General features: G+C 52.3%; 2 protein-coding genes across 5 annotated transcripts in view; one reads left to right on the plus strand and one right to left on the minus strand.

Moving 5' to 3' along the window:
• Positions 1–2,615: 2,615 nt before the first annotated feature.
• G6pc3 (glucose-6-phosphatase catalytic subunit 3) lies at positions 2,616–6,919 on the plus strand. The gene is made up of 7 exons (XM_028780600.1): positions 2,616–2,643; positions 2,852–3,117; positions 4,824–4,930; positions 5,302–5,392; positions 5,578–5,696; positions 5,909–6,050; positions 6,263–6,919. Exons 2-7 carry the CDS (start codon positions 2,900–2,902, stop codon positions 6,624–6,626), a joined length of 1,041 nt encoding a protein of 346 aa, XP_028636433.1. The 5' UTR covers positions 2,616–2,643; positions 2,852–2,899; the 3' UTR covers positions 6,627–6,919.
• A 1,677-nt stretch (positions 6,920–8,596) lies between these two features.
• Hdac5 (histone deacetylase 5) overlaps positions 8,597–25,260 on the minus strand; it is a 34,632-nt gene continuing 17,968 nt past the window's right edge. For 3 of the 4 annotated variants that reach the window (XM_028780713.1, XM_028780712.1, XM_028780714.1), the window contains 24 exons: positions 19,698–19,957; positions 19,464–19,608; positions 19,226–19,340; positions 18,669–18,799; positions 18,379–18,525; positions 18,178–18,290; positions 17,724–17,855; positions 17,319–17,541; positions 15,671–15,882; positions 15,174–15,452; positions 14,349–14,520; positions 13,470–13,603; positions 13,011–13,131; positions 12,656–12,705; positions 12,391–12,498; positions 12,026–12,081; positions 11,815–11,902; positions 10,544–10,663; positions 10,256–10,353; positions 9,976–10,094; positions 9,438–9,571; positions 9,096–9,180; positions 8,802–8,967; positions 8,597–8,718 (listed from right to left, as the gene is read on the minus strand). In XM_028780713.1, coding sequence (XP_028636546.1) covers positions 8,679–8,718; positions 8,802–8,967; positions 9,096–9,180; positions 9,438–9,571; positions 9,976–10,094; positions 10,256–10,353; positions 10,544–10,663; positions 11,815–11,902; positions 12,026–12,081; positions 12,391–12,498; positions 12,656–12,705; positions 13,011–13,131; positions 13,470–13,603; positions 14,349–14,520; positions 15,174–15,452; positions 15,671–15,882; positions 17,319–17,541; positions 17,724–17,855; positions 18,178–18,290; positions 18,379–18,525; positions 18,669–18,799; positions 19,226–19,340; positions 19,464–19,608; positions 19,698–19,957 — 3,248 coding nt within the window. In that variant the 3' untranslated portion in view covers positions 8,597–8,678. Of the gene's footprint in view, positions 8,719–8,797; positions 8,968–9,095; positions 9,181–9,437; positions 9,572–9,975; positions 10,095–10,255; positions 10,354–10,543; positions 10,664–11,814; positions 11,903–12,025; positions 12,082–12,390; positions 12,499–12,655; positions 12,706–13,010; positions 13,132–13,469; positions 13,604–14,348; positions 14,521–15,173; positions 15,453–15,670; positions 15,883–17,318; positions 17,542–17,723; positions 17,856–18,177; positions 18,291–18,378; positions 18,526–18,668; positions 18,800–19,225; positions 19,341–19,463; positions 19,609–19,697; positions 19,958–25,260 lie in introns of those variants that run through there. The other variant, XM_028780711.1, reaches the window with a different exon arrangement.

Genomic DNA, 25,260 nt, shown 5'->3' on the forward strand with positions numbered 1-25,260 from the left:
AATAAAATGCTCTTAATAATATATCACAACAAAAGTTTCGTGAGTGGGCTCTCTGTTTCAAAGTGTCTTACAGGAGCTTTCACTTAAAAGAAACTCCTCTATGACTTCTCTGATTTGCCACATCACTCATTGGATCCTCATTACATAAAATAAGAACTACTTGAACATAAGTACTGCGATACCAAAGGAACTGATTTCATTACTGAATAACTAGTTGGGGGCTGGAGAGATGATGGCTCAAGAGTTAAGAGAACTGACTGCGTTTCCAGAGGTCCTGAGTTCAATTCTGAGCAACCACATGGTGGCTCACAACCATCTGTAATGGGATCTGATGTCTGATATGTCTGAAGACAGCTACAGTTTGGTCATATAAATAATAAATAAATAAATCTTTTTTAAAAAGTCTAATCAATCCAGTAGTGGAAGCAGAGGCAACAGGATCTCTGTGAGTTCGAGGCCAGTCTGGTCAACAAAGTGAGTTCCAGTTTCTCTATTACTCAGAGAAACTCTGTCTCAAAAAAACTAAATAAATAAATAAATAAGTAAATAAAAGTCTAATTGACTAATGGATTAAATAGCAAATGCAGAATGGATATTAGACAAAGGGATGGTTTTTGATCCATATTTCATGACACTACTCAGAACTATACACATTTAAACTTTTTTTTAAAAAGTTTATTAAGTTTATTCATTTTTTTAATAAGTATCTTGCATGCATAGATGTACGTGGGCCACATGTGTGCTTGGTGCCTGTGGAGGTTAAAAGATGGCATCAGATCCCATGTTAAGTCATAGATGTCAGTGGATGCTGGGAAATGAACCCGGGTCCTTTGGAGGAGCAGCAAATGCTCTTAACTGCTGAACTATCTCTCCAGGTCCAACAAGTTAAATCTTCCAGAGGACTCAAGCACACTCATGGTAGTCAGAAGGTTTTAATGGAAGGAGAGAACCAATTCCCAATAGTGGCCTTTTGTCCCGCACACATGCACAAACTAATAATGAAAAAATAATTTAAAAAAACCTCTAAGAATTGTAAAGCATAGATTGAGGGTATAGTTCAGTGGTTGAGAACTTGTTTCTTTGTGCCAGGCCTTGTGTTGGATCCCTAACATTTCAAACAATTATAAATCAGGATGCTGATATAGACTGGTGAAGTTGTGAAGGTTGAGCCTGGAGCCAGAGCAGATCTCAGAGACCTTAAGAAGTAGGTATTGTGTCAGGGTGTGGTTACATACCTTTAATTCCAGCACAAGGGAGGGAGAGGCAGGCAGATCTTTTGAGTTCAAGGCTAGCCTAGTCTACAAAGTAAGTCCAGGATAGCCAGGACTCTGTTATACAGAGAAAACTCTGTCTCAAAAAACAAACAAAACTAAACAACGATGACAAATAAGTGGACAGTGGTTGCCCATACCTATAATCTCAGCACTCCTAAGGAATTGGGAGTTTGAGGCCAGCCTGGGCCAGATCTACCTCAAAAATAAATAAACTCAATCCCAGCAGAGGAAGACAGGCAGGTGGATCTCTGTGAACCTAAGGCCAGCTTGACCTACATAGTGAGTTGCAGGACAGCCAGGGGTGTCTCAAAAAAACAAACAAAAAAACATCTGTATAAAATTTTGGTTTCTTAAAGCAATTGAAAAACATTTTCTTAATTTTATATCTTCATTTTCATCTACTTTTCAGACTTCAAGAAGAAAGTTGCTTGAAGCACTAAGAAATTCAAGAGTGTGGTCTCATGCCCCTAAGTCTGATCTCTGGATATGAGAGTTCAGCCTGGTCTATAAAGTGAGTTCCAAAACTGCCAGAACTACACATAGAAACCCTGCCTTGAAAAACAAAACAAAACCAATCAAACAAACAAAAAGCCGGGCATGATAGTGCATACTTTTAGCCTTAAATTCCAGCACTCGGGAGGCAAAGGCGGGCGGATCTCTAGAGTTTTGAGAGCAAACACTCCTCCCCACCCCCACCCCGCCGTGCGCGAAAGGGAAGGGGGAGTATGGAGGGGGGAGGAAGAAAAGAAAAAAGAAAAGAAAGAAATCGAAAAGCTGTATCAACAGACTCCTTCCTTTACTCTAAGCAGATTTCCTTTAGGACTGTGTCCCTCTAAACTATTTCAAAAACTGTAGGCGTGTCCTTCCTCTTGTCATAGAAATACTATCTCTCGATTTATCTGCCCAGCGAGGGTTTTGAATGGCAGGAGGGTGGTAGGGGTGAGAGCAAGGCAAGTTTCTAGCACATAACACATACATTTAAGCACTAGGTTCGTGAAGGAAGCATTGGGTTCTTGAAGGAAGACATGGATGAAGTAGAATGGGAGAATCTTGAGCTAAAGACAGGTAGATGTCGACTAAGAGTGTGTGCAACTCGAGGCTAGCTTTGACTCCCTTCTCTCTAAATGGTCTAGATTTGAGAGAAACGGGTCGTGATATTGGAAAACACAAATCAGATACAGAAGATACCCTGGCCCTGGAGATTAGACATCGTCTTCGTAGCAGCCGAACGAGGAACCGGGACACAGAGCTGGTTCCTAGGTTCATTGGTTCCCTGACCCGGAACAGCAGCGGGTTTCTGCACTACGCCGGCAGCCCACGTGCTAGCAACACCGGCCACGTGGGGACCTGAGGAAACGCCTTCGCAAAGGTTTGTCCCCTCCGCTGTCCAGTAGAGAGAAAGAAAGCCAGAGGAAACAGTATCAGCAACAGCCCCAACTTGCGCCCGTCAGGGACTGCGGGGGTGGGGCGGGGCGGGGGTGGGGCTTGGCTTAGACCCCTGGCGGGGAGGGCGGAGCCAGGGGCTAGAAAGGGTGGGCTCTAGAGGGCAAGCAGGTAGCGGCTTTATTTCTGCTAAGGTTCCTCGGCTTGCTCCGGGCTCCAGCCTGGAGGACTCCTGACTCGCCATGGAGTCCACGCTGAGCGCGGGCATCATGATGGCTGAAGCACTACAGAACCGGCTTCCTGGGCTAGAGAATATGTGGCTCTGGGTCACCTTTCTAGGCGATCCCAAGAACCTCTTTCGGTTCTGCTTCCCCGCGGCCTACTACGCCTCTCGTCGCTTGGGCATCTCCGTGTTCTGGATCACCTTCATTGCTGAGTGGCTCAACCTTGTCTTCAAGTGGTGAGACAGAGAAGCCTTCGGGCATCCTGGTCCCCTATCCCTTTGGGTCCCTGATCTCCCCCAAGTAGGTACCTCAAAGGCAATGCCGCCTATTCTTATCCCTCTGGGGCCTAGTCTTCACGTTGAGTTTCTTTATATCTTGGCCACAGATCTCACACTTCACCCATCCTCAACTGTCCCAATCAGAGAAATGACTTAAGGGGCGTGTTCAACTGCACAGTCTCCGCCTCAGACCTTCTGGTTTCGTGACTCCAAATTTAGTGTAGTTGAAAATCTGCATTTTAGCAATTATTGCTAGAAATTTAGGTAGCCAAAAATCTTCTTTCTTAGCTGAACATTTTATTCATCTATCCATTTGTTTGACATTAAGCTAGGTACCAGTTTCATTAAGATGTTGTCCCTAGTTTGGGCTCAAAAGCATAGACAATGCTTGAAGGCTTACTAGAAATACAAAAATCTAAGACTTCAGGCCAGATCTACATTTTAACAAGGCCCCCTGGTTATAATGTGCCCAGTGAAGTTTAAAAGACACTAAACGGTTAGTCACTAAAGGAAATCCTTACCCTCCCTGCAAGGAACATTTCCCTTCTTTCCCCAGTAGTTAGTATAGCTTTCTCATTCTAAGAAGCCAGGGGGTCCCATATTACCCTTGGGAAATATCTGTGCCACAGTGTTTGTTTGCTTGTTTGTTTTTCTGTCTTTTGGAGTTCGGAAGGGAGTGATTCCACACTGCTGTTGCCCAGGCCACAGCCTTAAAGGAGGAAGCAAGGTTCCTAAAGAGACACAGAGTAGGCTAGAATGGCACACTGGAAAGCAGACTAGAAGTCCCTCTCCCGCCCCGCCTCCCTTCTCCACAAGAGCTTGTAAACCTCAGAGCAGTTGTCTAATCATTTCCTCCGGGCCTAACGGCCCCTCTCCTATACTTTGTGTGTCTCCTCCCTAGGAGTCTGGATAAGCCCAGTGCTTAACATCCAAGTAACAAAGCCTCTAATTGTTCTCCTCCTCCTTCATTGAAAGAGAGAAAGTCTCACCATCCAACCCAGAATGGTGGTTCCTCCTGCCTGTCTCCTCAGTGCTGAGATGACAGGTGTACACTAGCATCCCCAACCCCATATTCATTTTATAGCTTTGTGGTCAGTGCTTTGCTTCCTGGTCTCCCGTCTTGCCTCTTTCTGGCCATAGCGGCCTCTTCTACATGGGGTTTTCCAGAGGCTAGACAAGCACCTGCTAGGCCAGGGGAGTTGGATTATTTTTTTCCCTTAGTCTTTCTCAGGCTCCTCTGTACATGTCTTCCTCCCAGTTTCACACTCAAGAATCACCCTATATAATTCAGGAGTGGCTAATTCAGGCTAGAACCAGGAAACTGAGAGCAGGAACAGGGATAGACAAAGAAGTCAGGGAACCAGGGCCTGAGGAGAGCCAGCTGGGCAATGGGAGGGATAAGAGTGGGACCCATGTCTCAAACCACATGTACACCTCTACACAGTCTGCCTGTCTGTCTCCCTCTCCAACCTCTGGCCCCCATATCACTTTAAAAGAAAAAATGTGTGCTTCTTTGCCTTCCAAAGATTTTAATCATGATAAAGTAATAGCTAGAATCAGAGTGCCCTTCTGAGGGCACCAAGCAGGCCCTCCAGATTTCATCCATCCTCTCTATCCCCCCAGCAAAGTATGTGTTATATGGTCTTGTATCTTGTCTCTTCCAGGTTTCTGTTTGGAGACAGGCCCTTTTGGTGGGTGCATGAATCCGGGTACTCCACCCAGACTCCAGTCCAGATACACCAGTTCCCTTCTTCTTGTGAAACTGGTCCAGGTGGGAAAAGTTCCATCTTCCCCCCATCCCTGGTGTGGTTAAGGTCTTGGTAAACATTTCCATATACTCCAGCTAGGGGGGTTCAAACAGGCCCAGCCTCTCAGTTCCTGGTCCAGCAAACAAACTCTGGGGAGATCAGGTTGAGTGACATGGCTCATGCCAGCTGTTCACCTCATAAAGTCAGAGACATGGCAAGGCAGGAGCTCGGGAGCAGCTGCCTTCATAGAAAGGCATCAGGCAAGAGGGAATGATTGGCTGGTATTGGGGAGAACTGCCTTTACATGGGGGCGGGGAGATGTCTTGAGGGGTCACCATGGACTCCTGAGTTTCCTCTCTATTTTTTCACTATGAACTTCTGGATCTCCTGGCAGGCAGCCCCTCTGGCCACTGCATGATCACAGGCGCGGCTCTTTGGCCTGTAATGACAGCCATTTCTTCTCAGGTGGCCTCTCGGTCCCGCAGGTATGACCTTCGTATTGCCCACTAGTAGGAGCATTCTGGATTCCAAAATCTCCACAGCATGTTAGTTTGGGAGCTGGAGTTGTGGTGTCCTGGGGGTGTTGGCTCCAACTCTTAAGGGGTTGGATGTTGAAGAAAGTCAAGCCATGTTGGACATCCCTTGAGCCATTTGTCTCTCTTCTTTCTAGCCCCTGGGTGAGGGTGATTCCTAGCCTGACTTATTGCACCTTCCTATTGGCAGTCGGCCTATCTCGGGTCTTCCTCTTAGCACATTTCCCTCACCAAGTGTTGGCCGGCCTTATAAGTGGTGAGCAACTGGGGCAAAGGGGTGGCCCGAGAGGGTGTCTTTGGCAATGGGAGGACCAGTCTAGGAACTTCCCGGCATTCCCGGCTTCTGTAGAGCCAACCTCAAGGTTCCCACCTCTGTCTTAGTTTCTTCTCCTGCTGAGATGAATTGCAGGTGAGGGGACGGGTCATTTCCCCAAACATGTTTAAACTGTTTTTGCCCCGTTCCCGTAGGTGCTGTCCTTGGCTGGCTGATGAGCCCCCGGGTGCCCATGGAGCGGGAACTTAGCTTTTATGGGTTGACTGCTCTGGCCCTCATGCTGGGTGCCAGCCTCATGTATTGGACTCTCTTTACACTGGGCCTAGATCTTTCCTGGTAAGTCCTGCTTTGGAGTCTGGGCAGCCTGGCCCTGTCCTGTCTTTATCTAGATGGTGGCTCTCTGGTTGACTATAAAAGGACACATTAGCTGTTTCTAGACAGGGATACAGGGTCATGATACATGGGAGCAGACCCCCTTGTGAGATGGCTACAAGCCAGTGGCTCTCTGCATTCCAGACTCAACTGGCAAAGACTCTTCTTCCCCACAGGTCCATCAACCTGGCTTCCAAGTGGTGTGAACGGCCCGAGTGGGTGCACATGGACAGTCGGCCCTTTGCCTCACTGAGCCGTGACTCGGGATCTGCCCTGGGTCTGGGCATTGCCCTCCACACTCCCTGTTATGCCCAGATACGGCGGGCACACCTAGGAAATGGCCAGAAAATAGCTTGCTTTATGTTGGCCATGGGGCTGCTGATCTTTCTGGAATGGCTGGGCCACCCTCCTCAGATCAGCCTCTTCTATATCTTCAACTTCCTCAAATATACCCTCTGGCCATGCCTGGTCTTGGCCCTTGTGCCCTGGGTGGTGCATACATTGAGTGCCCAGGAAGCACCGCCCATTCGCTCCTCTTGATGTGTTTGGCCTTGCTTGCCCCAAAGACAACCCTCCTTGAGCACCACACTCTAAGAGACGGCCCTACTTCCTGGGCTCCAGAGCAGGCCCGGTCACCTTGATCTTCATTTCTGTTTCATGCTTTGCAGTCTTAGCCCCCTTTAAAGAAGGACCTCTGTTTCCAGGAGGCTGGGCCTTTCCCCAGGTTCCCAGAAAGCAAAAGCAACAGGAGGCCTGGTGGGGAGGGGGAGCTGGGTTCCTGACACTGACAAGCTGCGCAGGAAGGCCCCAATAAAGCCCTTGAAACTTCTGAATTCCTTTCTTGCCTGTGCTCACATCTCCAGCAACCTTGCCTCTATAAGTACCAATGGAGCCCCCACCCCATTCCTGTCTCTACAAAGACAAAAGTAAAAGGGGGCTGGAAACTCAGCTGAGACCTCCCTGCTCCTCCCTGTCAAGGCCATAGCAGACATCTCTTGAGATGTGGTAGTGATAGTTCAGTGGAACCCAGCCTTCCCCAGTCGACAAGAGATCTCCCGCCCTGGCCTCCAGCATCCCAGGCTGAATTCTAGTCCAAGGCTGAAGAAAAGGCAGCATTTTAGCTAGGAAAGGAATGAGAACTTTTACTCCCATTTGGGAACCCACAGAAGAGACATTACTCCCAGAAGGCTCTGCCACCAACAAGTTTATTTACACAAGGACAAAACAGTGTGTTGGGATACAAAATACTTAAGTAAAATCCATGTCCAGGGAGACAAAGCAGGAGTGGGTTTACATTTGATAAGACCAGCCCACGGGGAGAGTGGGAGGCCTGCAGCCTCTGGCTCAGTGCAAGGAGGATCTAGACAGCACACAAACACACAGCAAACTAATAGTGGTGGGACTCCCCAGCTCCCTCAGCCCTGCTCAGGCCCCATCCGGACAGTATGTAAACAGATAGCTGAGCCCTGGGGATGTGGTATAGAGAAAGAAGAATTGGCCTCCAAGAGCCATTTCCCATCTTTGGTTTCCTACAGGCTAGCCCACATTCACTGGAAGTCTGTGAGCTCCAGCCTCTGGACACAGGGCTACTGGAAAAGATGGACAGCTCCTAACAAGCTCCTGCTGAGAGCTGACACCCCCTCACCTCCGGGGGACGGGGTGGCTTTAGACAGGGTTCTGGCCATATCTATTCTAGAACTACATCCACCCTGTTCATTGTCTTTCGTGATCCCCGGGTTTCAAATCAAAAAGACTCCAGAAGGGAAATGAATCTTGATCCTTCTGCTTGCAGCAGGCTGATAGATGGAGAAAATCTGGTCCAGAGCATCAAAGGGGCTTGCATGAACTTGAAGCCCCCACATAGGGTCTACCTTCTCCCCTTCTTATGCAGGTCCAGCACAAGGCGGGGAGTTTAATAGAATAAAGTGGAGAACCAGCCTGCATACGTGGGTCCTCCTGGCTCCTCCTAACCCAGTTGCATACCACCCTGTACCCTCTGAGCTCCTGGGGTACCCAGGAATAAGAGACAAGAAACCTGGCCATAAATCTAAGGCCTACATCCTGGGCACAAATCTCCAGTGCTGAGGCCAGAAAGGAGAAGGATCTGCAGAATGGTGAGGGGGACAGAGAGGAAGGGGAAGTATGGGGTGGACGCCTACCTTCCTTCCACTCTGCATCTTAAATAGTAGTAGACCATCCTGAGGGTGGAGAGGGGCAGATTTCAAATTAAGGGATTCATTCCCCCAAAAGCCAGCCGAAGCCCAGGCACCCACTTACTGTTCCCATCTCAGGCAGCTCTGGAGTCGGAAGCATTCCCTGGAGCACTGTCCATGGGGGAAAAGAAGAGTATGGGGACTTGGGTATAGGAAACAACATGGGCAGAGTGGACGCTGCACCCAATGCCCCATAGAAGGAATGGATTTCTAAAGCTGACCCATGGCCCATGTAGTGAGAGGAGGCTGAAGCAGCCTGCAAACAGCAAGGCTGAGAGACCCACACGGCACACGTTGTTGAATGTGTGACTTTTTGTTTTTAATAGAAAAAATAAACAAAATCACAATGATGAAGCCCAGAGGGGTGGGGGCCAGGGTGTCACAGGGCAGGCTCCTGCTCCATGGGCTCCTCTGCTGGCCTGTGGGGACAAACACAGGGAGCGCACTGAGTGGAGAACATTACCTTAGGCCAGCGCAGAGGGATGGGAGGTAAGATGCTTACCTGGGGCTGTGCTCCTGAGTGACAACAGCCTGGGCCTGCTCAGCCCCCACAGAAAGCAGGGCCATGGCGCTCACAGTCTCGGCCTCCTCTTTCTCACCTGTCTGAGCCTCTCGCAGCGAGCAGCCCAGACCAGCGGCAAACCTCTGTACACAACTCCAGTGTTTGCCTACATTAAGACAGACAGACAGACAGGTTCAGGGAGAGCAGACTGATCCAGATGTAGCCCGTTCCTGTAAGCCCTGCCTGCCTCCTGGGCAGGTTGAGAGATGAGCCCCTTAGCCTGTCCCCACGCACTCTGGATCTCGATGACTTTCTCTAGTGTGGCAACTGCATTGACGCTGGGCTTTTGCTGCAAGACTGCTTCATCCAAGGGCTGCAGCTGGCAGAGAAAGAAGGGCAGGCTTAGAGTGGTTGAGGAGCGATACTTAGCTCTCTGGCTATCCCCATTCAGCCCAACATTCCTGTGCTGGCAAACACAGGCTTTAGGGGGAAGCCCTGGTCAGAAACCCTTCCCTGGCCAATTCTCAGACCTAGGCAAGCCTCAAAGAGCCCTTGGGGCCGCTTGACCCAGGGAAGTGGATGTCCCTGCTGAACTATCAGTCCCCACCTGTTGTCCCATCTCTGTCTCCCACTCACCTCCACGCTGAGCAGAGCCGAGACACAGGCCTCAGAAGCATCACAGATGGCGGTCAAGTCGTGGCCTCCCTCCAGGGCCAGCACCACCCGGCCCCCTGCCAGTGTCATGAGCTGCCTGGTCAAGTGACCAAAACCTTTGCACAGGAGTAAAGAGAGAAGGATGATTGGTCAATTGTATCAAAGAGAAAGAAGAAGAACAAACAAACAAACATCAAGAAATGAGACAAATAGCACAAAATAAGACAGCAAAGTTAAGTCCAACACACAGAAGTGAACATGTCGGTGAACTTAATGGAGAACAGGCTAACATGGAACATGTCTGGATCCTCTAAGAGCATCTCCAGAAGGTCAAGGCCAGAGAGCTCCAGTGGAAGATACTTTGTTGCTCCTCCTCTACCTAAGGCCCACACACAGGGCTGGCAGAGGAGTGGGCAGAACTAGCAAGATGGCTTCAAGTCTTGCTCCCTGTAGTGTACACTTATTCCCTGTCCCATCTACCTCAGTGTTCCACATCCTCCCAGACCCCTAGTAGGCTCACATCTGGCGGTGACAGAATAGCCACCCAGTGGAGACAGATGTCCTTCAACAGCATCAAACCCAGCGGAGACTAGGACGACGTCCGGTGAGAACTCGTGGGCAATGGGCATCACCACTGTCCTGTAAAGGGATGGCCCAAGCTGATGCCAGCAGAGGCCAGGTGGAGCCTCGCCACACTCTGTTCTCCATCGAGGCCATACCCCTCCACCGCCCCAACTGATTGCCTGCTGCCTCTGCCATCTCAGGGCCTCACCCCTCCTTTGGCCCTTCTCAGTCCCCACCTGAAGGCTGTCAGGTATTCCACATCTCCAATGGGGGGATCCACGCCTCCTGTCCACGCCACATTTACGTTGTACCCGACACCTGGCCCTCCACCAACCTGGTGATAAGGTAGGAGAGGTTGCTATCACTGCCTGGCGATCTGAAACACTGCCCCAACCCTTGCCTCCAAGGTCTTAGCCCTCAGATGCCATGGGGGACCAGCACCATGAACAGATTTCTGTGGTTTCCTGCCAGGTCCTAGCCTGTTACCTCCCCTAAGGACTCGAAAGGAGGCCTAAGAACTGTACCTCTTCAGGAGCCCCAGAGCCTGGAAAGAAGTTTCCATTGTCGTAGCGATGCAGAGAGATGTAGAGCACAGAGGGGTCATTGTAGAATGCTTGCTGGGTGCCATTGCCATGGTGAATGTCCTGATGAGGAAAAGGGGCGGGTGCTTCGGGCAGCAGTCTAAGCTCGAATCCAAAGCTTAGCATGCCAGCTGTTCCCCACCCACCCTACCATTAGCTCTGAAGACAAGCCCACCAGTGGCTCCGGGGCTGGGACCCTGAGTCCAGGTCTACAGCCATGGGATGAATATGGTTTATCTCCCTGCAGAACCCATTCCACTGAAGTGCAAGGGAAACTCAGGCTGGTAAGAAATTTAACACAGGGAAATAAATTCTAAAGCAGGATCCAACATTTACATCAATTTGCTTTATTTCCAGACAGGATCGCACTAGGATTCTCCTGCCTCCGCCTCCTGAGCACTGCAATTATAACCGGGCACCACATCTGAATACACTAGTTTCTAAACTGAAATTGAGTCTCAAAAATTCTACCCTCGATGACCAACTTCCTAGTGATCTCTGAAGCCCAGTGAGCGCCGTATGTGCTTGTCCCACTGTGATGGCAGAAGGCTGAGGAGTACCCATAGCCTCAGGAGCAGGGGAAGTGTGGCATCCCAGCTAAGTAACCAGAGTGTCTTCCTAAGAGAAATGGATGACTGCTGTGCACTGCTAGAGATGGCTGTAAGCAGCACAGTGTCGGCCGGCGGTGGTGGCGCACGCCTTTAAGGCAAAGACAGGCGGATTTCTGAGTTCGAGGCCAGCCTGGTCTACAGAGTGAGTTCCAGGACAGCCAGAACTACACAGAGAAACCCTGTCTCGAAAAACCAAAAAAAAAAAAAAAAAAAAAGCAGCACAGTGTCAGCTTCCTGGCACACAGCGGCCCCTATGGGAAGGGCAGGGAGAAAAATGGATTCTGGCAGTACTGGTAGCATCTCTGTCCCCACTGCTCAAGATAAGGAACCATCTGGCTGTTGGAGGCTGCTAGTGGGAGCATAGGGTAAATAAGGCTAAAAACTGCCTAGTGATCTCACAGGGAGGAGCTACCCTGCCGGAATAAAGGGCCCTCCTGATGATGAAGCAGGAAGGATAGAAGGTTATCAATCTGTGAGGCCAAGGACTGGGTCCTAGTGCCACCCAGAAGTGCAGTGGGCTGCCCGGAGGCGGGGCACTTCTGAAGGCCTCGGCAGCCACAGCTCTGCCCTTCCCTGCCCAGGCCTCCCAGCCCGCTTGCCTACCCAGTCCACGATGAGAACCTTGCCCACGCTCAGCTTCTGCTGCAGGAGTTTAGCTGTGATGGCTACGGAGTTGAAGAAGCAGAATCCCCTGAGGGGTGTGGGGAGGAGAAGAGAGCGGGGAGTTCAGCTTGAGTGACCTGAGGTTGGCTTCAAGTAAAACCCAAGAAGGGCCAATGGCAGCGGGTGAGGGTCGGGTCAGAACGGGACTCACATGGCCGTGGACTCCTCAGCGTGATGTCCTGGGGGCCGGATGATAGCAAATCCATTCTGAAGTGCAAGCAGAAGGACCACAGTCAGGAGAGCCATGTGGCCAGGGACAGGGTAGACAGACTCAGGAGAGAAGCACAAGTCAGACAGTGATGAGAAGATAAATACACTTTTATAAACGCCAGCTGCAGGGCGCCCCCCTCCTGGGCAAACAGCTGTCTCTCCCCTGCAGATAAACACAAGAGTCTCAGGCATTAGTGCCTACTTGGTCCCTTGTGACCCTCACAGCATGGCTGTCCCTGCAGCTTCTCCCCATCTTAGCACTCAAGATGTAAACATTTCAAAAGACAACATCTCCTATACCCTTACCTTGAGCTCTCCTGCAGCCACCTTGAAGGCCAGCTCCACCAGGCAGCCCACTGCCATTCGCACGGCACTAGAGGAGTGCATCTCGTTCCACACAGTGTCACTGTCCACCTGCAGGGGCAGGAGATCGGGCTTCAGTGTGCCCTCTGTGGGGGGGGAGGGGAGGAACGGGAGTGGGCACCAGAGAGCAGGCCAGCAGCCACAGGGATCAGGGAGGAAGGGGTCAAGCTGGGAAAGCCACCTGCCCACTCCCACATATCCAACTCACCCCAATGCCCCCACAAGGCAGCATGGCGTACATCTTCTGGCTGATGGGGCCTGCAGGGAAGAGAGACAGAAATGCTCTGAAAGGTTGTCCCAGTTGCCAGTTAGCATGGACTGCATGCTCCATGCCAGCTTAGAGCCTCTAGCTCCTGTTCCGGGGAGATGACCTACCTCTAGAATCAAATAAATAATCACGTACCACCATCTACCCTTATGCCTGATGCCCTAAAGCATGTTCAATCTGTGTCTATGGTAATGACAACCACTAGGACCACTTCCTACTCTGGCTTGGTGGTCTTTAGGACAGCGGTATCACACTCAGATCGAGGGCACATGCAGAATCATGTCCTTCAGCTTACCAAGCAGCTTCTTGCTGTCCAGCTTCTGCCGGTTAAGGGGGCTGGTCCCATAGAGCAGTGTGTGGTACTCAGAGTGCACGGTCTGGATTTCATCCAGTGTGGCTTTACGACCCCGGATCCGCTGCCAGAGGAGGTCAAGAGAAGCCAGAGAATGTTGACAAGGCTCAACTCTCTTGACAACTACAGTCCAGTGCTCACAGAGCCAACTTCCAGGAGAACTATGGGATTTGGAGTAACTATGCCCTGGCCCTTAAAAGACCGCCCCGTCCCCTGCCCCCCTCGCCCTGTCCTACTCCAGGACTCTTCCCCAGAGTAGTTGGTGACTGTGAGAGAAGCAGACCACAAAGGATGGAACTGAGGAAGTCTGAGAACTCACTGGAGGGCTAGGATGAGGGAGGGGGCTTTGCTAGGAATGGACCACTCGGATGGAAGTCTGCTGAAGGCAGGGGGCTCCCTCACCTCACATTTGCTGAGCAGACCAGTTTCCTGCAGCCGGGACCAGATGCTCTGGATGCGGCCGGCGTGCTCTGGGTGCACATGTGTGTTTCCGCACATACACTGATGTTTCAGCATGAACGTATCATAGACCACACCTGAGCCACAGACCCTTGTGTCAGTCAGAACTGTTTGAATCCTAACCCACACCCTTATCTCAGGCTACCCTAGCTATCTACCAACACCCACCTATATATATATATCCTTTCCTCTCCTGAAATTCCTCTCTTTAAACACAGCCTGACTGCCGCTGGCCCGTCTCTGCCCTCTGCATCCCCTCTACGGTGCCCAGGGTATGTTCCTCTTTTCCCCAACATGGTGGCCCGTGTGCTGTTCCCCACTGGCAAGATAAAGTCATCCTCAGCAAGTCTGTGCCCTGTCAGAACCCAGCATATGGCAACCTCTTGGGCAAAAGCCTTCCGGATTTTACCGAGGCCTACTGTCAACCTTACAAGGGGGGAAGGCGGAGAGGAGGCTAGAAGAGGAAAAACTAAAAGAGACAGTGGATTCCACCCAAGGCTCCAGGACTTGTGGGAAGATGATGCAGAAGCAAATACCCTAGGTGGGGAGTCGGGGTCACAGAGAAGACGGTGCTGCCCCAGGGAGTAAGGAACAAGGCTGCCCACCCTCCTGCTGGGAAAGAAGCAGCTGTTGCTCCCATGAATAGCTGTGGTGCACAGGGAGAGGTCAAGACCCCCTTTTCCCTCTGTGCAGTTTTGGTAAGGATCTGGGAGAAGAAAGCGCATCGTCTGGGGGAGGGGGTGGCTGTGACAACCGTTAGCCCACGTAGGTGCACGGGGGGGTGGGGGGGAGAAAGGAAGGATGAGCAGTGTTAGGGCTTGCCTGTGGTGAAGAGGTGCTTCACCACAGTGGGTTGGTCTGTGGGGCTCTTCATGCTCCCAGGAGCAGCAGGTGAGGACTGGGTGCGGCCCAGGGCCTGATGAGGCACAGTGGCCAGGCTGAGGGGTGCCTGGTACACCTGGAGGGGCTGTAACTGCTGGGCATCTGCGAACAACTGGAAAGGAGTAGGAAGAGGCCTGTGTAAGGCTCAGTCTGGATGGGGCTGAGTACAGGGCCTTTTCAGCCTCCAGAGGGCCCCCAAGTCTCCTCCTTCCACCGCTTCCTCCCACCTGCTCCCTCCAGGGACAGGAGATGCTCCAGGCTTGCCATCTCCTACACGACGACGACGGGGAAGATGGGGGATGTGATGAGTCACCCCAAATAGTAGCATTGAGGTAAGCGGCTGTGAGGGGCGGAGGTGGGTGGGGGCGGAATGAGTCAGGCCTGAGGGCTTGGGGCTGTGTCCGCAATGAATGGAGAGCACGAGGCTCAAGGCACACTGTAGTAACAGTGGGGGCGTGTGTGTACACACGCACGCAGAGACCAACGCACAACCAGCAACGCAGGCAGAAATGCAGACACACACACACCATGTGCATGCACACGCGCACAAGCAGTCACACAGTTAAAAGACAAGGGCAGTCACCAAGAGAGACTGACAGGCAGGCACAACTCAGGGACCACACAGGAGCCCCTTCCCACTCCCTCCTGGTCTCTCCGCCCCTCTTTTCTTTAGAAAGCTGCTCAAGGCCTGGCAACTACACCACTGGGAAACAACAATCAAGAGTGGAAATCAGAGAGTGAGGAAAGACGGTAGGTGGGAGGTACCTTTTTGTAACTAGCACTGGACTCCTCTAAGTCGGGGCCCTCATCAGGACCACTCTCTCCATCCTCATCCTTGACCTGAATGCAGTCCTCCTCTTCCTCCTCCTCATCCTCCTCCTCTTCTAGGTCTTCCTGGGTGCTCTCACTCTCTGTAGAGCCTTCCCGGGGCATGGTCAGGGCCCCCTCCCCCAGCAAGGCCTCCTGCTGTTCAGTCAGCTCCTCTTCTGTCTCCTCGGGGTGGGTGGTGGGCTGCCTTGACAGCTCCCCAGTTTTGGTAAGGATCTGAGAGAAGAAAGCACGTCGTCGTCATCTGGGGACAGGGGTGGCCATGACGACCTTTAGCCCAAGTAGGTCTACTGCCCTTCTCTCCCTCTCCCAGTCAGACAATTCTGTGTGAAGTGGAAACCTTGAAGCACCTTGTTCCCCAGGCTCAGCCCCCACGTGTCTTGCCAGCCTGGGTCACTCCCGGGTAGCCTGGGACGGTGCCTCCCTGCATGTACCTTGCCCAGCTGCATCTGCTGCTGCTTCTGCTTCTCTAGGAATTGCTGGTGCTGCTGTTGCATAACCAGCTGCTGCAGGGCCTGGGGACTCTGCGGCAGTGGGGAGGACTGAGTGCGGCTCAGAGGTCGGTGCCTCGGGAGCTTGCCCACCGTCCTCATGCTGGTGGCCACACGTTCACCCGTCACCAATGGGGACTGCCCATGGAGTGGCACTAAGGAGGCAGAGAAGGGGTGTAAGCACTATTTGGGGGGGCACCCTGTCCCGAGGCTGAGCCCCATTCTCTCTCCTCCTTATAACCTTAACAGTGAGCTCAGAGCCACTGGCACCAGCAAGCCGTTCTAGGGTCACCTTCCTATCCCTTTGGTTTGCCAGAGTGCACAGGTAGTCCTGGGCTCACCACACACGGGAACAATGACTGGCTCTCTCCAACTGCAACAAGATATCCCTGCCAATAAACTTCGCAGCTCCTACCAGGCTGAGAAGTTCTAGGCCAAAGAACCCCTAAGCACGTCGGCGGATACTGAGGGCTGACTGCCTAATGCTGTCCGACGTCAATGCCATGGACCATATGTGGCTGAGCCCTGGAAGCATGGCCTAAATTGACATGTGCTACCTGTATAAAACATACATGGGATTCCGGAGCTCAGCATGAAACAAAAACAGAAATGCTAATAGTATTCTAGATAGACGTTAAATATATATTATCAGATTAACTCCATTTATTTCTTTTTAAAAAAAATGTTGCTGGGCTCAGTGGCACCCACCTTTAATCCCAGCAAAGTGCAGGTAGATCTCTGAGTTAGACACTAGCCTGGTCTACGCAGTGAGTTTGCGGCCTGCCAGGGCTATACAATGAGACTGTGTCTCAAAAAAAAAAAAAAAGAAAATAGTGTGTATATGATGTACATGTGTGTACATATGTGTTCATGTGTGTGGGTGCAGCTAGTCATGTAGAAGTCAGAGGACAGCCTATGATGACAGTCCTTGCTTTCTGTCTTGTTTAACCCAGCATTTCTTACTGTTTACTGTCATGTGTACCAGGCCAACTGGCCTGGGAGCTTCCGAGGATTCTCCTATCTCTCCTCCACCTCACCATGGGAGTTGTAGGAATACAAACTTGTGCAGCTGTGTCTGGCTTTATGCGAGCACTGGGGACCTGAACTCAGGTCCCCACAACTAGCATAGCAATCACTTGACCCAGTGAGCTGCCTTCTAAGCCCTCTATAAAATGTTTAAATGTGGCTACTAGAAAGTTTTAGGTCACAGGTATGGTTTGTAGCTGGGTGCCTATTTTGTGTCTGTAATCTCAGCCTGGATTACTGGAGGCTGGGGAGGAAGGGAATAGCCATGAGTTTGAGGCCAACCTGGGCTACGCAGTGACACAATGACTCTAAACAAAGTATGGTCTGGCCAGCTCTTCTCTGGGATATGAATGAACTCGGTAACAGTGGCAAGTTCTGTCCACTGCCTGGTCTATCAAACATTGGTACCTGATGCTTTCAGAATGTGGAAGAAATCACTGACATGGCTGATGGTTGTGGCAGGGCTGAAGAATATCCCTGGCTCCTTTTCCCTAAGAGACAGGCCTGACTTGAGACCCCGTGAGAGCCAAACACTCCCTCCCAGGCACACTGTTCACCTACTCACCCGCTATGAGCGTGCTCTGTTGCCGGGCCTGTTCCAGCAGCAGAACATGCTGCAACAGGGAAGCGTGCCCATGGGGGCTCGTGTCGCCCTCCAATGCCACTCCCAGCAAGCAGCCAGGGATAGAGGATGTGCTCAGGAACTTGCCAGTCAGTGTGCCGCCCTGCCGCAGGGACTGAAGGGCCTGCCTCTCAGCCTCCTGCTGTGTCGACAGCTTCGGGGAGGCCTGGTGAAGTTGGAGGGTGATTACAGATAAGGCACAGACTGATACTGCCCCTGTCTTGCTAACTCCAACCAGCATCCCTCAGGTACTCTCTGCCCTCCCACCAGATCAAGTCACAGCATCTCAGCTCCCTTAGGGCCTTGGGAAGGTCGACATCCTAGCTAGGATACGTGCAGGGCACTTACGGTGAGGTGCGAGTTGGTAACAGTGACAGTGGCCTGCAGCCCTAGGGAGATGTTGGGCAGAGAAGGAGACGTGTAGAGGCTGAACTGATTTGGGGAACTGTCCAGAGGGAGGGCCCGGTGCTGGGGGAGCATCTAGAGGAGCAGTTGGAGAGAAGAACATGAAAGGAGAGACAGCCAAGAAGGGCAACCTAGACCCAGGCCAAGGACTCTGATTGGTCTCTCACTCCCTGGACCTGAGCCCCAAGTGGAGGTGACAGAGATCAGAGCCCTTCAGGAGTCGTGGGACAAATCTCTTTTCAAGGCAACACATCCAGGCAAGAACCCTCCAAATGTACACAGAGGCATCTTGGCTGAGCACTCAGCTAGACCAGAAAAAGCCAAATTCCTCCTTCTAAAGGAAAGCAAGCACTTCTGTGCCCCCTACCCAACCCCCGGGCCTCGGTCAGTCCTGTACCTCAGTGGGGATGTTGGGGACTGAGCCAGTAAAGCCGTTCTCAGCGATGGTGCTGTGGGAACTGTTGGGAGAGCTGGGGCCAGAGCCGGGCGCACTGTTACACACGGACGACACTACAGGAGAAGCGGCTGTCACCTGGGCCTGCTTTGAGCCACCCCTCCTCCCAGACCTTCACCATTAGGACAGGAGAGGAGATCTTACCCCCAGGCCCTGTGCCTGTGATCTCAACTGCTCTCTTCTTAAAAGTACTTATAACGGTGCCATCCTTTCGACGCAGGAGGGGACTGCTTCTCCTCTCCGCTACCTTCTGTTTTAGCCTCGAACGTACTTTTAAGTTGGGTTCCGAGGCTGGAGAGAGAGTAGCTGGGCTCAGGATTCATCTACACCGAAACCTGAAGCCCAGCCTAGCCCGGTCCAGGGCACCTCTGAGTAGCAGCAGCACTCCCCTTTGCACATGCCCACCTAGAAGCCACATTCCAGGACTCACGTACCCGTTTTACGGAGGGGAAAGTCATCACGGCTGTCATAGGGCCCAAGCAAAGGCAATTTGTAGGAGGGAGGCGTCCCAGGAGGGCCGCTCTGGGGAGGGGAACTCTGGTCCAAAGAAGCATGGTGGGCTCCCCTGGGGATGGGAAGGAAGATCTAGGTTACTACCTACCCCCTGATGACTTACCCCCCTGACCTGCCACGACTTGCTATGTAACCCAGGCTAGCACTTGAACCCCTATCTATTCTGCCTCTACCTGCTGAGTTCTGTAACTATAGACATATGCTACCACACCCAGCATAGCAAAGTAGAGCCATGGAAAGACCGTATGGGGGGGGGGGATTACATCCACTCCTACCCCTCAGGGAGCTGAGGTTGTGCATTATGGAGAGAAAAAAATGGATCCTGGGAAGGAGAAGAAAAGAAATGGGATGGGGAGTTCCCTTCTTAGAACAGACTGCAGAACTATGGTTGCAAGGCAGGATTCCCCAAGCTGTTCCTATAACCAGGTAGCCCCTGAGCAGGACCCTTCTGTTCACCCCTATTCCTCAGAGCCATTACCAGCATTTGGGGTGCTGTGGGAGGGAATGGTTGAGGCCGCCTGGCGTGGGCTCCTTTGACTTGGACAACAGGAATTCCTGGAGCCTCAGCTTTACCTCGGTGCTGGCGATGGCACCTACGGGACAGGGCACAGCTGAGCTGGGTGTCTGGAGCCGGCGGGGCTGCACTGTGGGGCGGGGCTGCGCTGTGGGGCGGAGCTGCGCTGTGGTGGGGTCGAGGGGCCGCCCACCGGCCTTACTCTCTTTGCTCTTCTCCTTGTTGCGTAGAATGAGCAGCTGCTGTTCCAGCCGCTGTTTCTCTAGCTCTTCTTGCCGCTGCTGCTCACGCTGCCGCTGCTGCTCCAGCTCCTGCTGCCTCTTAGCCGCTAGCATCTCCTGCTGCTGCTACGGTGATGCAGGAGGGCAGAGGCGTCGGTGAGCCAAGCCCAGGCAGAGTTGTGCCTCTTGTGGCTTCCTGAGCCCCCTTTGCTCACCTTGAGGTGCTTCTGCAGCTGGACTTCGTGCTGCCGCGTCAGGTGATCATGCTGCTTCTGAAACTCGGCAAACAGGAGCTGCTTCTGAAGCTGCTGCTGCTGCTTCAGCACCAAGAGCTCTTGCTGCAACTGCTGCTCCCGTAGCGCGGGGTCCATGGGGCCTGCCAGAGCCCCCCGAAGCTCCACAGGGCTGGGGCTCCCTCCACCTCCACCCCCCATGGAGCTGGGCATGGCTCCTGGCAGCACCGGCTTCACCTCCACTGTGGGCACAAAACACACAAGGGTCAGTGGGTGCAGCCTCAGACTGCTCTAGGCCATGACAGCCTGGTCCCAGGGCCCAGACAGGTCCACTAGACCCTGAGTAACATCAGTCTCTGCACCCATGGAGTCTACGTCCCACTTTCTTTAGGCGAAGCTGAAGCCGTGAACTTCAACAAGAAACTATGAAATGGGGCTGCAGGTAGGGCCAGCCCGGCATGCACAAGGCCTTGGGTTCGAGGGGAAAAAAAAAACAAACATGTTTGCATGCGTGTGAAGAGTGTCTGCTGATGCGTGTCAGGATTCAACACCGGATGCTGTCACTGGCAGTCAATACTAGACATTTTGTATGCATGGCCCATTCGTTAAACTGCACAGTAACACACCAGTTTGATTCAAGTATTATGACCCGTTTCACAGATAAGGAAACTGAGGCGGAGAGAGTTTGGAGTAACTTGACCAGACACAGCCAGGTGACTGAAGAACCACGATATGAACCTAATACACTTTCACTGGCTGTCCCCTGCCTTGTCCCCACCTAAGAGAGAAACAGAGATCGGATCTGTGGGGACCTTCCGGACTGCTTGCCCTCTCTGGGTCTCTCAATCTCATCCCAGGCAGGTTAAAAGCGGCAGGTTGGGAAGGGGAAAACGGGACAGGCATAGGGGTGAGATGGGAAGAGGAGGCTTCGGGGAAACGGGGTGCAGGGCTGCACCAAGCCAGGGACAAGATGGGACTGGAAGTCAGCCTGGCTTCCTCTGGTGGATTATCTCCTTTCAACAGTTTTATTGTAATTACCCTGAAAATGCCGCTATATATAGAGTAAGCCAAACAGCAGCTGTGTTGGGGGGGGAGGGGAAGAGAATGGGCGTGCAGGGAGGAGGCGGGAGGAGGAGACAGGAAAGGAAAGGGAATCAGACAGGAAGAAGAGTGATGGGGGTGCATAGCAGGGCCTGGAGCTGTGGCAAGGACCTCAGTCTCCAGCCAGCGGAGCACCCCCTGAAAAGAGAAACGTGGTAGAGGGTGGTTCTGAGGTCCACATGGACACTGGGCTGTAGAACGGGAAAGGTTCCAGCTGGCTTATGGGAAGGTTGGGTCTTGACCTGTTGATCTCCGTGCACTGTCCTCTGGCCACTGAATGTCATTCCACATCACTGCCCAACAGTTGCCAGGGCAACCAGGCAAACACCATACCAGCAGGGAGCCCCAAGCCCAACCCACACCCCACAAAGCCACCCGCAGCTAACAGGAAGGGGAAGGCAGGATACCACTGCCTGGGAAGGAGGAAGCGAGACTGGCTGTACCAGCTCATCTTCTTTCTTCTCCACTTCTCCAAAGAAAAATCCTACGTTCCCTAACTCTAGCCCGGGGAAGCCACACATGGATAGGAAGATGTTCCCCCAGCAAAGTGGTCCATGCATCCCAGGCAGTGAGAAGACAGAACCCTGATGTCCTGATCTGGTCGTTGCCAATGCTCAGGGCTCTTCCCACTCCCACTCCCCCCCCACCTGACCCTGCATCAAGAGTGGGAAGGGCGTGTAATGGCAGGGACCAAGGGAGACCCAGACTTCCCCGTCCCCTTAAATGAGTTCTCAGAGAAAACAGCACTGAAGAGCAGTACCAGGCATGGGGCAAGCCACATCACCTTTATGCCTAATATGCCTGGCAGGCCCACTAGAGGGGTGTGTGTGTGTGTGTGTGTGTGTAGCCTGGGCAAGATGTCTCTCAGTACCCACTCCTACTCCCCCAGCATAGGCTGAGCACATTCCTCTGTGGTTTCTCTGTCAGCCACACTGACGACTCTGTGGCCACCAGGCCAGAGCCAGATCTGCAGGAGTGGCCAGATGTGGCCAAAAGGGTGGAGTCAAACACACAGACATACACAATGCCCCCACCCCCCAGCACACAGCCTCTCACTTTCCCTCTACCTCATGCCCTACCCCGGCACCCACATGAAGGGTGCGCTACACCAGAGTAAAGAGCAGGGTACTAGTGACGGAGCTGGTGACTTGCCTCTCGCCTCCCCAGCCCCCACAGCATTTAGCCTCCTGTCTAGATGGCTATCGGTTCCTAGCTAAAGCCGGCTTGGTCCTGAAACTGATCACTCCAGCAAAAAATGGACTGGCTTTTACCTAGTGCTCTTTGCAGTGCTAGGGCTGCTGGAGCTAGATACTAGCCCATCAGTCCAGGAAAGGGCAAGAGTCTAAAAGATCCTGGACCCCAGCAGATAACTCAGCCCCAAATCGGAATGGTGACGGGCAAGACTATCTTCTCTGGCAGAAGCCCTACAGAAACACTAGAGGCTCCTGTAAGGAAGGCTCTCCCACTGCTAGCACTGCTGAGATGCCTGCCTATGTGCTGCAGTAGGCACCACAGCCCTGTTGGTTTGCAGGTGGCAGGAGGGCCAGAGGGCTCTGCCACACAGCCTTGTTCCCACACGGGCAGGAACCAGGAGGAGAATGTTAATTTGGGCTAGCATGCATTTTGCCAGGCTCTGCCAAGTAGCAACCTGGCTCCTTTCAGAATGGAAGCCAGGAAAGAAAGGAAATGGGGTCCCCAAAATGCAGTCTGCCTGGCACAGAACCTAGAGCCTGACTGTCCTGGCATTCCCTTCAGGATCTATGCCCTCTGCCAGCTTGGCAAGAACAGAGCAGGTGACAGCAGCTGCCATTCAAACTAAGCATTTGGAAGGGGAAGTGGGTGTGTCGGGACAGGAAGGGGCTCTTGGCTGCCTCCTGGTGGACCTAGGAAGGTTGGAGAACCTTGGGAAAGAGGAAAGGGTGGGTAGAAGGGCATGTGCCATTCAGTAAGATGACTGAGAGCCCAGGTTAGCAAAGAGCTCCTGAAAGGCCACAATCAGATGGGAGAGCAAGGCCCTGGGCCCTTATTTCACATGTCCCCGTCCCCACCCCGGGCCTCCTGCTGACCTGCACAGGACAGAGCCAATGCCAGGACCTTCCTATGGAGAGAGTACCAAGGTTCTAGGGACAGGCACTGGCCATCTACCCTCGGACTCAGACCCTTGTTCCCTCCAGGGAGTGGCAGTCTTAGGAGCAAACTGACCCATGCTGCCTCCAGGGAGAAGCCCAAGCCCCAGCATCTTGGTGGGCAGTGCTATCTGCCCAGGCATCACCATGGCCCTGCCCACACAAAGCTCTGGCTCAGAAGGAACAGATCTGCCTATCTCATGGGTATAACTAGGCAGAACCAACACCTTCCTGACACTCCCTTCTCACCCAGTAGGCCCCTTCTCTTCATGAACCCCAACAGCCCAGGAGAGTCTACAGCACAAGAGAAGATACCCAGGTCCCTCAGAAGGAGGGACTAATGGGGAAACTATGTCCACTGCCAATTTGGACTTAGCCTAAGAATAAAAAGGGTGAACTGGAGACTGCACACTATAATCCTAGATACACAGAAGGCTGAGGCCGGAGGATTGTGAGTTGAAAGCCAGAATGAGTAGCTCAGTGAGATCCTGCCTCAAAAAGAAAATAATACTTTAATCCCAGCACTCAGGAGGCAGAGACAGATGGATCTCTGTCAATTCAAGGCCATCGTGGTCTACAGAGTGAGTTCCAGGACAGCCAGGGCTACAGAGAAATCTTATCTCAAAACAGCAACAACAACAAAATAATAATAATAATAATAATAATAATAATATAGCCACGGTGGCTCATGCCAGCATTCAGAAAGCTGAGGCAAGAAGGCTACAGTAGGTTCTAGGCCAACCTGGGGTACAGAGCAAAACCCTAGTAAGCTCCAGTCTATCCTGGATTACAGAGTAAAACTCTTTCAACAAACAACAAAATTATGACACTCAGTTAAAACAGCAGATCCCAGACAAAGGGATTTGGTCTCTAGGCAGATAAGGGGCTATGGGTCACAAGGAACAGGTTTGGACAGTACATTTGGGAACCAGGGCTCAAAGTAAACAGATTTAACTCTAGCCACCCCAGAACAACAGGGAGGGACAAGCCTTGCTCCTGCTCTGAACAGTCTGCAAGCCTCGCTCCTCCCGCCCTCAGAGACATCACAAATTAGAAGTCCAGGAAAACAAACCCTGATCAGCAGCGAATGTGTGCCTTTTACTCTTCCAGGGAACCCTGGAGTAGTTCGGGGTTTGAACACACCTAGCAGGCCCGAGATGCTCAGTGCCTATCTCTGAAAGCCTCTTCTCCAGGAGCCACTAAGGTAGGAAGGAATCTAAGACAAAAGACCATTAAACTATATAACATTCAGGACTGAAACATGACCTATCCAGACAATATCTGACTCTGTGGAGCTGTTTTGCCTGGAGGGGACAGGGTGAAAGGGTCCTTTGAGACCATCTGTTTCAGTCCTCAGTGACAGGCTTTGGAAACCAAGCTTTACAGAGAGAGGGCTGTGCACAAGACCCCACAGGCTAAGGAGCAGCAGAGCAGGGATCTGAACCCAGGTGACCTGGCTCCCAGCACGGGCAGGATGTTCCTAAGCAGGAGCATGCTCGGCCTGGTTCCACTGTGGATGTCATTCCAGACAGCACAGGTGGAGGAAAGCCCACCCAAGAAGACAGCGCACCGCACCAGTATCGCAGGTAGCCTAGACCTGCCTCGCCAATAACCAGCAGCTTCTTTAAATGTCTAATTACCTTGTCTGTCTCTTGGAGGATGGAAAAAAAGGCTCTTGTTCCTGTCTTGGCTTTGAGAGAATTTGGAAGGAGGCGGGGAACACACTTCACACTCCTCTGCCCCTGACGCCGATGACCCCTCCCCATCGAGGACGGTTTCCCATGATCTATTTCTATCCTCTTACGTGACTAGAGAGGCCAATTGAGGCTCAACAGGTTCTACCGCAATTCAGACGGCATTTCCACATGTGCAGGCTCGGCATGACTCTCACCTAGCAATCTGCACGACTTGTCGAGCGAGCGAACACAATCATGTAATGGTTATGAGTGAGGGCTTTGGGAGAGATGGCACAGGCTCAAGGCAGCACCACTTGTTAGTCAAGGCTCCAGGTGCCTCCCCATGCTTCATGCAAGCATCCGCAAAATGGAAGCAGAGCACCTACCTCCCAGGTTGCCAAGCCCGAGAGAATACATGCTGGGGAGGTTGGCACAGGGCCTGGGGAGATGGCAGAGGAGTTTGTCAGGGCTACTATTAACGGCTCCTGGAGAGTGTGTGTGTGTGTGTGTGTGTGTGTGTGCGTGTGTGTGTGTTCTGGTTTTGGCAACCTAGCAAAATCTATAGACTACTACTCAGAATGTTTCATACTACTCAGAATATACCATAGTGACAAAACGCTTGCCTAATGTATGAGGCTCTGT

Source organism: Grammomys surdaster, unplaced genomic scaffold (genome assembly GCF_004785775.1).
Source record: "Grammomys surdaster isolate TR1022 unplaced genomic scaffold, NIH_TR_1.0 371, whole genome shotgun sequence".
Taxonomy (NCBI): domain Eukaryota; kingdom Metazoa; phylum Chordata; class Mammalia; order Rodentia; family Muridae; genus Grammomys; species Grammomys surdaster.